General features: G+C 35.3%; 1 protein-coding gene across 6 annotated transcripts in view; it reads right to left on the bottom strand.

Annotated features, from left to right (window-relative positions):
• Window positions 1-12,035, bottom strand: part of LOC138318491 (ephrin type-A receptor 4-A-like) — a 120,171-nt gene that overhangs the window by 19,774 nt on the left and 88,362 nt on the right. For all 6 annotated transcript variants that reach the window (XM_069260919.1, XM_069260900.1, XM_069260936.1 and 3 more), the window contains exons 4-6: window positions 11,247-11,402; window positions 9,130-9,310; window positions 7,752-8,088 (exon numbers count right to left, since the gene is read on the bottom strand). In XM_069260919.1, the coding sequence (XP_069117020.1) occupies window positions 7,752-8,088; window positions 9,130-9,310; window positions 11,247-11,402 (674 nt within the window). The remainder of the gene's footprint in view (window positions 1-7,751; window positions 8,089-9,129; window positions 9,311-11,246; window positions 11,403-12,035) is intronic.

Here is a 12,035-nt window from a genome sequence, read left to right as displayed (position 1 = left end):
GGGGACCCAGATTTCATCTAGGTGTTTTATCTAAGATGACATGAGTTGGACAAGCGCCGGTTTGTTTTTACGTTTTTATTTTCCGTGACTCGTGTCTTTGTTATTGGGACGTCTATCATGTTGCTTTGCTGTTCTATTGAACCCTGTTGTATTTGCCATCACATCTGATTATCATTACCACTCCGATCCATCTCTTATCTTCTGTCTTTTTGAACCCTGTTGTATTTGCCATCACATCTGATTATCATTACCTACTACCGATTTCCATCTCACTGTCTCTTTGTATACACTGCCCCGTCCCCGCGGTAAAACTCTGACACATCTATGTCACCAAGTTATTGAAACCAGCTTCGAAACAATTGAATTTACAGCAATGTTTGCCGTGGGAGTTGTTGTGTATATGTATGGGTGAGTCAGCTATCTACTCCAAAACACAAATAAAGATATTTTCTCAAATAGATGAAGATTTTAAAACCTGAAGGGGAAATGTCAAATCAAAATCAACATTTTTTTAACAAATCATAATTGATGTATTATTTAGATATACTTTTCAAAACCTGATGGTTTATAAGATCCAGGCTTGAGCAATATTACTATAATAGATCTTTTAATTTAAAAGAACACTAAATTGAATTTTCTTATTTACAAATTAAACATTATTTCAATACAGATTTTCACTGCCTAAAGTTACAAAACCATAGCCATGAGGCAAGTTAAGTGTTGTGATTTTTTTTGTCCCTTTGGTCGAGGTAATCCTCAGGGGGAGATAATCCAGTACTAACTTGTGAGCCTGTGAGGGTCTACCTGGAGGTTGGTATGATGTAAGATATTCCATTAACGACACATGACATGTGGTCAGCTACAGGTGTTACCACCTAGACCCCTATGTAACACTTCCCATATTACAGGTATACCGGAGCCTAGTGAGATTAGTGCCAGCATCAGGACCGCTTCATAAACCACCAGGCAGCACTGATGAGTTGCCTTTGATGTGCAGATCGTTTCACGGCAGGTTGGACATTTTTATAGTTGATTGGTTATATTCACATTACCGTAGAAACGGCACAACCTCTACTATGGGATAATGATTTTTTTTTTCTATTAACTGAGATTTTTTTTATACATTATTGAAATATGCCTTTGATTTGCAAAGCTAGAATATAATCTGGACGACAGTGAGCGTGGGTCGTAAATGGTCCAGGAGCTGTTTTAATTCATCCTCTTGATCAATGTTCAGGTTTTAATGGAAGGATGGCTATTCTTGCTTACATTAGTTTCATTATCATAAAGACATTAAAATAACGCAGACCTCGGGTATCCAAACTGATCTCGCCATAACAGTAACGATTAATTCTCTGTTTCATCAACATACCTTGTAGAAATGAACATTAATTTGTTAGATTTGCTGGATTAAAAACATAAAATGTAACAAAAATTGCATCAAAAATCACATGAAAAATTAATTTCTTAAATCAATTTACATTTTGATTCATAGCTACCAGAACTACCAATCAATTTGCCCCGAATAAACAAGATCAGAGATATTTCCCCAAATGATTATTGAAGTTAGTTTATTTTTAATGCCACTTGTTCATGTTAATGCTGAATCGGATTGTCCCACACCTCACCGCTTCATCCTTTGTCCCATTAGACCCAGGAGAGCTCCATCAAGGGCTGACGACTGGTGTCGAAACAAGAAAACTCATTTACCTCTCAACACTTTGGTGGTATAATGAGTATTTAATGCATATTATTCCACCGAATTATACTATCTGTGTTCATCCATTATAAACATTTAAAGTCTTCATTAGTTAACCAAAACAGGAAAACAAGAACGGATACAACTACTTTGACTTGATGACCCTGATCAAAAGTCAATATATTGCTTGCTCAGCTCTTCACAATAAACTTCTATGGCGGTCAGTGATTCTAGATATGAGATCTATGCTGGGATCAATCAGGATTATATTGGTCAATATATATCTGACCAACCGTCGTGTCATATCCCCATTAGTTCTATAAGAATGCACATTTTTTTTAATATTTTCTCATTCTGAAGTTTTAAGTTACAATGGTAGTTAAGTAGACAACATTTGTTATAGAAATATTCAATGAATTTGCAGAAACATCAAATTCTGTCATAGCAAAAACCAAAAACATCCCTAAATCTGAAAACTATTGAGACAATTTTGGGATCCTGACAGGGCAATCCCTCTAGATTGATAGAGCTCTACTTGACCCATTTATTGTTGTTTTTTTCCCAATGAGAATCTTTTTGATGCCAATCCTGAAGGACCCAGACTTGACAGACCAGTCTTCTTGCAGAGAATTTTGATTTGACCTTGACAAAGAAAACTTTCCAATCAATATTTATTTATCCTAATTGTCCACCAAGCATTTGAGAGGATCTGAGCTGACAGCTCAGGAAGCAGAGTAGATGTCCTGATGGAAATTAATGGTCCATCATCAAGGTCAAGTCACACAAGGACAACATACGGCAATTCCCAGTTACTTAGGAAATGAAGGTCAATGTAATATGTACTAAAACTCAACGAAAATTTCAGAAATGGGAAACTTTACCTAGAACTGCAAGGTAAGAACAAGACCCAAAGGTCAAACTCAATAGGTAAAATCAACTTGTGAATCATCATCCAAATCAAGGCGCTTCAACACGAAATGTATTTTCCAGATATTTTTTCTAATTTATTGGAAACAAACCAAATTCTTTCTACTCCAATTAATCAGGACAGCCCCCCCCCTCTTTTCAAACATTTTGTGTCTGAGTTTCACTGAACTGTTCTGTTACACAGACAATAAACTAAGCCTTTTCCTTACTTTACACACGATTCCACATGTTTATATAGACCAAATATCTGTTATGTATACTAACACTAATACAACTCCATTTCCCCTTTTAATTTGCTTCCTGAACATACAGATAAATTCTAATGTAATGATAGAGATTGTAGGCCCTGGATTAAGTAGCGGAATTCAAACACGGAAATTTCCCTTCACTACTGCATGTTAACACAGCAGTGCATGCTGGAGTTTGAGAGAGCACACGTTTTTCTTGTCAGCAAGCATACCTACGAACATGCAAATCGGCAACCCAGGTTATCAAACTGCGCTGTCTAACCCCAAATTTATTTGGCTACCAAACAAAATTTTAAACCAAGCCCTACAAAAAACATGATTTTAAACTATTCCAAACAGGCCACATCCGTATCGTTAACTTCCTGGGGAGGTTTTGATCGAGTTAAGAGACGAGAGAGGAAAGAACGATCTAGTCAAAGTGCACCTGTATTATTTGAAGATTCAAATCATTTGTGATGAGATATATGGCATCGACACATTAGATTTTTATACTTTTCTGTCAATGAAAACATTTATAAAATCTTCACATTTATTTACAGAGTAATCAAATAGTTGTTCATTTTTCCTGATCTTGATTATCAGATATTACCGGAAGCTTATAAAAGCAATGCAATTAATATAAGGTAAGGTGTTTTTGAAAAGTATTTTTTTTTTCTCAATCAAATCGATAGATTTTAACATGATGTTATCTTTTCCAAAATTTTCAGAATCACTGGTAGTTAAGTGAACAACAAAGACTTCTAGCATGTGCAGAATTCAATTAGGAACAACCGTGGGTGCAGATTGTTAGCAAGATTTCTGAAGGTGCATTTTAAGGTTTCTCTCCAACAACACATACTGAACACCCACAATGCTAAGAAGGGCTAACAAAGAGGTGTCATTTTTTAGAGATAATATGTGGGAAAATCAATTTTCGTGTAAGGTTAGCGCATGAATTGACCCAATGTACATATTATGTTTCCTGCTAGAAATAATTAACTAAACACAATCAGATATTGGGGACCTGCTCCCATACAATCCTTTCTGGGGTAGCCAACGGTAAAATCTAAACCTTATCAGCCCAAAAAACATTTGAAACTCGACACCTCGAAAGAATCTGAGTGATTCTCTTAACAAAATACCTTTATTTATTCCTGTCGGTTAACAATATTTCCGATCTCTCCGACAACTGTGAATTTAAACCTCCATTTCTTTGTGCGTCTAGAAAATTCTTCAATGATTGTAAACAAAAAATCTATTGGTTTTATCGTCTAATCGCTGTAAATAATGTGTGGAAAATCGTAAAAACAAAATGTGCAAGCTCTGTGTCGGCTCGGTGATGCTATAAATAACTACCAATAACACGCCTTCTTCTTTTGTCCTCGTTTTCATGTCTAGCCGTCGTTTTGCCATGAACCAACAAAAAGTCAGTCTTGTGAACCGTATTATTATCCAATTCAGGGAAAACCATATGCTTCATTATAATATCAAATTTCCCCTGGCTGCTTGATTTAGCGTCCAGTCACAATGCGTATGTAAAACCATCAAACATTCCTAAAAAAAAAAAAGACATATCAGCATGATTTGTCTTTAAAAAAAAGGGATCAATTTCTTTGAAAAATTAAGCTGTCCCTCCGAACTCTGCTTTTAGTGTTAGTCCAATCATTACTAGATTTAATGCTCATGTAATTTGAAAACAGCATATATGTGACTTATCCATAGAGTTCAAATGAGTTGCACATAAAAACAAGTGACGATGCTATTTCTAACAGAACTACCATCTACCCCCACAAACAAATCTTCTTTTATTCGGATCACCACTATGATAAATGTCCAGAGATTTATCCTTATACCGTTGCCAACTACAACCTGACAGGCGACATGAACCCTGTGCAAAAAGACCTGTGATCTGTAATTATGTGCCCAGTACATCTCAACCTTATACATGTTAGAATGGTTTTCCGTATGATAGGCTAGTTAGCCGACATTACTGATTCAAAGAAACGTTTGAATCTTATGTCTTAATTCAACATTGTTAGGCAAGACAAATTAAAACGAGATGTTCTTGAGGAAGCGGCAAAACGACAAAAAAGATCTCAACAATTTGTTAAGACATCTTAAGAATTTAATTAGATTTGCCTTGCTTTAAAGTCTAAGTTAACAAGCCAAACAGCAAGTATGAGGAGATCGATACAATAGCATGATATATGTCTCTTCTACATCGGTGAAATATTTCAAACCCTACTGCACCAACTACGCTTTATGACCAATCAAAAACACTAAAATGGCAGCCATGAGTACCGAATCAATAGGACTCTTGTCACAACATGGGGATAATTCTAGTCTAATTCTGAAACACATTGCTACCAAACAACATAGATCACACATCTCTTTTTTATACAGCATATCCCTCAGCACCAACATGGCTTAAACTGGTCTACCGAACAAATATTCTAAACTGTATGTCACTTGGCATTTAAGCAACTTGTTACAAAAGCTAAGAGCAGAACTTTAGAAAAATGAAATATAAAACAACATTGGTAAAGCTGGTCTACCAAAACAAATATTCCACATGTAGGTTCCAGTTAACATAGCCAGGAACTACACATGAATGTCACTTGGTGAAACTCGTTACAAAACATAAATTGAGGGTGGAAGTTCAGAAAGATGAAATATGATAGGTCTGCGACTTCTCTGAGAAGATGGCCATTTTTCATATATGAGTTATGATCCTTTACAGATAGTATCCCCGAAGCCTAGGCCATCAGAAGACCTCCCCATAATTCCCTCACACACACACAGATAGCAGCCAGCTCTCAATTCCCTTCCCTACCTTCTGTTATTCAGATGATGGATGGCTTAACCCAGTAATTATTTAATCTTTGTTTGAAATTTGTAACTTGGAGGACAATCGATACTACATCCTTGTACAGGGTACGATCATATCTAAGGTCAGTAATGTAGTTGTATTGTAGCGTTACATAGCATATCAATAATCCAAGTCATTAAAGCCAAACAACAATGGTAATTATTGTATATTATAGCAGCCCTGTAAACGAGTCAACTGTTTGCTTATAGGGCATATTTTAACATGATAAACTCAAGGTGAATTTAATAAATTTGAAATGAAAATCTATAAAATAAACTTATAATAAGGTAGCTAGAATAGTTTTATATCATCTTCAATAATTGTTCTATCATAATTTCAAGGGAAAAGAAAGAAGCTTTTGGGCGTCAGAATGAGGCCAAAGGGAAGTAAAGAGTTAAGGTGAAGGTTTAGAGAGTGTTGTCTTTAATTAAAAGGGTACTTCAACCTTCACACTAAGAAAGATAACTCCATATCAAAGGGAGAGTACTCTTCAAGTTATCACCAATGAACTGGTTATCATTTCATATCCAAAACATAAGAATTCAATATGTATCTCAATTGTCTTGATTAGGGAAGATAATTGTATATATCATATACAAGCTTATAATTGTAAAGTGAGGAAATACTTGTGTATGTCTAAGCTTTATATGAACGATAGATGTAGAAATCTTTATTTCAGTGAAGGAAATGCAGGGCAGAAAAAGACATTAATATATATGAGATGGTGTAGAGATCTCAATTTTGTCAATAGGAAATTGCTCTATTTGCAGCCACTTCACTGGGCTTAGATTTCTAATGAGAGAGCTCCCTCAATTAAATTTACATTAAGGTAGCAACAAGGGAGATAACTGCATTACATTTACATTAAAATCTTATTTAAAAGGCTTCTGCACAAAGTGTACGTAAGTTATTTCAGGTTTTTAGAGATGAACGAGAATACGAAATAGCTCCTGACAAGATCTTTTTGAAATGATGCTCCATCATAATGATTCATTAGAACACATATATCATACATACAACAGCAATCAGTGAGATTTTTTTCTTCTTCATAAAACCCCTTTTTTTAAATTCAATATTAGAAATGTTTAGGGATATATAAATATGCACGGAGAGTTCTATCACATTCTAATTAAGTTAACTATGATTTGTCTCGGGATTTTCCTTCTCTGCCAGCTTTCATAACAGCTCAGAGATATTAGATTATGAGGCAGTATGCAAAAAAAATTGTTTAAATGTTTCTACAAAAACAAACAGATTCATCAACCACTCTAGACAGCATCCATTTTCCACGGTATTTAGTTTCATGCAGTTCTAATCTATCAGTATCTGTTGGAAATATCTCAAATCTAAACTGATGCGTAATCAACTTCAATATAATACCCTCACAAACAAATAGGCTTTAGGGAAGCCAAACAAAGCCATTCAAATACACAACCGTTAGAAAATGTATTTTAGAAAGATGTTGATTGCAAAACTACTCTTCATATAATTGTTTTTGGCAATCAAATTTTTCGCACTGAATCAATAAATCACAATAAACTTGTTCAATGGATAATCACATTGGTCTGATACTATCTAATTGTGTAAAAACAAACTGTTGGTAGAGTCTGAATTTTTAGGTTTAGCCTGTTGGAATGTTATTTAACTATTGTGGACATAGAAACATAGGATTTATGTTTAGATGTTTATTTCTATGGGACAAAACGGTTTGAAATATCCAATGTCAAGATGTTTCTCTGACGTAACCATGCTTTTGTTATATATTGAAATTTGTAGTTCCATAGCAACAATATCTTCGTTGATATTGAAAAGTTCCTATAAGCAATGAATGGAGTGGTTGCAACATTCTCTCCCATACCTGGGCCGTGATTTAGAGGCATTGAGCACTTCAAGACTTGGTCTGGTACAGACTGTAAATTGATGGATTTTTTTGTCTAGAAACTTTCAGTTGTCCTCTATCACATAACCTTATGATGTCCTTATATGTCAATGAAATAACACAAGCTGAACCAGCTAGAAACTGTCTTACCTGGAAGCTGTACTCTGTATCCCGGTGTAGATTACGGAATGTGTAGTTTTGTACGTTAGTGGAGTTGGTCTTCTCCTCACCCTTCCAGCGCCGGTACCACTTCACTTGGTAATCCTGTATAGTATCCTTCAACTCCGTCGCTTTCTCCCACGAAATGGTCACATAAGAATCGCCGACAGATACAACGTGGACGTTGACGATTGTAGGACGACTGCTGAGTGTGGTTGACGAATCCTCGCCAAACTGGGCAGGTTTTTTACTAGCTTGTGTGACACCATTTTCTGAGTAAATCCGAATGGTGTATGTGGTGCTTGATTGTAGACCTGACAGAATCACACTGAAACCAACACAATGGTTAAAATTTATATGGTGATTATTTCATTCGAGAAACATGCAGTTACAAAAATCTTTGAATTATTGATGAATATCAAATTAAATTAATCATTTGTTGGGTATAGAAAATCATCGGAATTAAGACAGCATAAGAACCATGGTTTATTGGATGATTGTACAGTGGGAAAAATATTCTGTGTATATTCTTTCCTCATTTAATTTTTTTTCAAATTATTTTGCAGCTTGATATATTGTAATTAACACTTAAAAGAACAATATGAAAACGTGTACAACAAATTTTATACATATATCTTCTTGTTTAAGGATGATAATTTTCAACAAGAAAACCATTTTCTTCTATACAGTATCATAGCGACTACCATTATATCAATCTATTGTTTCATCATAGGGGCCCTTTCCATATCTTGGATCCGACCTCCATACACAACCTCCACCTACAGACTCTCTCCATCTTCAATGCTATAACCCTAATTGATCTTGTCACAAATACAAATAGTTATACACACAACGACATTGACAAGACAGTCTGCAGAGTTTTTGCATCGACAATGAAGCTGTGTCTATGATATCATTTGTTACTGGGAATGCAGGCTCCACGTACTACAGCTTCTCCATCACGGAATCGAAAATTTGGAGACTTTTTAACGTCTCTGTACGAATGTGTCAAATGACGACAAAGAGTCTCTAAGCCAACATATCCATACCAGTGAGGCTTAATTGCCAAGCAGGTCAAGGTCATACAAACATAATTCATGGTTTATGACGACTCAGCGTAATATTTCTTACAAGTAACATGGTAACATTCAATGTAGAGATAGAAGAATCTTTTGTAAAAATAGTTTTGATGACTTCATTGAAACGTCACTTTTTAGTCATGGTTTTGACAGGGTAAAATGACCTTGACAGAAAAATGACCTTGAGATGAAATTGACTTCAATACAAAATATAGGAAAAAAACCTTGACAGAGGGATGACCTTGTAAGCTAACCTTTACAATGATATCAAAACAAAATAAAGCAGTTACCTTGTAGAGTTAAATGTGGGTTTGTCAGGGGTGAAGGTCACACTGCTATCACACTGCTGACAGTCGACGCGGTACATGACGTCTTTGCGCCCACCGTCGTACATCGGAGGACTCCATGTGACTGTGATGGAATTGTGGGTATATTGTCGCACGGCCACATTTTGTGGAGCTGAAGGCGGTTCTGTAATAAAAAAAAGTATAGACATGTGTAATTCTCTTGCTTTCATTAATTAATTCCTTACAATAAGACGATGGCATGTCCTAAATTAGTAGCAAGTCAAAGGAGAATAAATCAATCTTTAGTACATCAAGTTTAAAGTTTTTATTTATTTTTTCATATTCACAAATTTCTTCCTGTCATTCTTCATTCTATAGAATAATCACAAGACACCATTTTCCCTATGAGGTCAAAGGTCATTGAGCTATGAGGTCAGAGATCATGTGTACTTTAACACAGGTGTTATAACAGTTAAACATCCTGTTACATGAATTCATGCATCTTTACACACATTTACACTTTCACATATTTCATTTTATACTAGATACCGGTAAACTTTTCATTATTGTTGTGACCAATAATTACAGACCTACTACTACCATATTGACAACATATAACTGCCAGCCCAGACGACATTTAACACACAAGCACCTGCTATCTTGTATTTGTGTCTGGTAAAACGTCCAAATTTTGATGGATCAGATAAATGGCCAGCTCCCTTTTACAAAATTACCTCATTCATCAAACTGTCCCCAAACCAATTAAACTGTAATGTGATATGGGAAGAAAGCAGGTCAAATATCATATAGAATCCACGGAAAGCCTCATCAGAGACTCCCACATAATCGTTTTCTTATCATCTTTTTACTTATCATAAACGTTTTGGTATATTATCACTCAATTCATCTCCAACTCCATATTAAGTTCTTGCCAAAGAATTTAAACCAATTTTTTTTTCTTCATTTTTAACTGAAGGTTAAGGTGACAAACAGTGAAAAGTACATGTAACAGTTTTGTGACTTTTTAGAATATTCCTTATAGCTGTTTCATGATCATCAACTGATCCAGTTCTAAATTGCACATACAGGAAAAGACTTGCCTCTGGGATTGTCCTTATAGAGAGAAGGAACCTATTTCTCCAAGATACCAATTTTCTTAGCCTTCCTATCACAAATTTTCCTTGCAAGGTAATGAACGATATGAGGTGGGGAAATCTTATAGGTTTTTTTTAACCATTTCTATAAAAGCCTCTCTTTGAAGTTGAATAAAAATTGAAAGTCACTAAGGATTAAATGCTAATTGCATGGAGTAATCTTACATAACCTAAAATTGATTGATGCTGACTTCTGATATCAGATATTGTCACCATGAATTATACATGTTCAGCCATACATATCAATATTACCAAATCAACGATATTTTGTCATTGGCCTTCCATAAAGACAAGCCATTAAGCTAACAAATTCCATGACAGTCGATTCATTCAGAATCATCTACACAAAAGAGATTCTTCCCAAACTAAACACAAATAATCCTGCAATGAATTTGTAATACCATCCGATGGTACGATGGAATGCAGCGAATTAAGCTAGAAACCGGACGATTTAATGGATGTACAATGTCGCAGGGGGTTTAGGTAATCAAATGTTACATATATACCACAACACTGCACTTACCGCAGGGTGTGTTATTCGGTCACATCAATGTTTTAACTAAAACGTATACAGATGTTCGGTGACAATAATGTTCTGCCTGTATATATCAATGTGATCCAATTGTTGCCCTTGACCTTTACAAATGACATGTATGCATGTATGTTATATTAACTTTCACTGTTAACACATTTCACTGTCGATTTTTATTCTATCCACAGTTTTATGTGACCCAGAGACAAATTCATTCAAGTTTTGAAATAAATTTCTTTTGACAAAGTCATATGCATTTGAGTTTTAATTGTGTTTAAGTTTGTTTTCCTATTCTGTTTATCACATCCTTACAAATCTCTCAAGCTCCTAATATACTTTTAATATTTCATCGCACAGGGCAAAGTCACAAAACAAAATGTTGGCTCACACACTAAATCGTAATAGCTTTGTGTAAAATGTTTTGGTGCACTTACGTGTACAAGGCATGCTCTTGGGATCTGTCTCACTGCGGTAGAAGTCTTCGTCACACGTACACTCTACAGACTTTGGGGCGGTGGTGAAGCTATGGGCTGGACAGCTACTACAGGCATGGTTCCCCAGCTCCCACTTATAGAACCCTGCACGACATTCTGTAACACACAAATTGTTACATGAAAACAAAGTTTCAAAATTGCAAAGAAATACACAAAATCATCTACAACTAAAGTCGATTGTAATATTTTGTTACCATGTTCAACCAACTATGCACCCAATGTCCCTTTATTCATCCTAAACTCCTAACATCCTAAAGTTCAGTTGCATTAAATTCAAATCTTCAATAAATGCAGAGTAGACATATGCATATCACGGTATATAGTTTCATTATCTTGTTTGTACTGCGGTTTGCTTTGTGGACATTTTGTACAATGTCTTAATGTGGTCACCTTTATTTTCTCAACTTATTAAAGCAATGCCTTTATTACCTGGTAGGTCTTGGCATTGGTATCTATGCTTTGTTTTCCCCTTTGGTTCTCCAATTGTTTCAATACTGGGTAATTTGATAGTTTATAGTAGCAACTGAAATTCATAGATATGTCAGAACTTGTATCACAGAGAGACTGGCCCGTCAGACAGAAATTAAAGTGATGAATTGCCACACTGTATCTACTGAATCCCAACGCTGCGGTGCAAAATAAAACAGGCTTCAATTTCCAAAAGCAAAATTGAATTTCGGGAATTATATAAGAAAAGGCATATCTATTGATTTCAGTGAGATTTGGGAG

Source organism: Argopecten irradians, chromosome 1 (genome assembly GCF_041381155.1).
Source record: "Argopecten irradians isolate NY chromosome 1, Ai_NY, whole genome shotgun sequence".
Classification (NCBI taxonomy): domain Eukaryota; kingdom Metazoa; phylum Mollusca; class Bivalvia; order Pectinida; family Pectinidae; genus Argopecten; species Argopecten irradians.
Note: the sequence above shows the minus strand (reverse complement) of the source record. Positions and strands in the feature narration are given on the sequence as shown.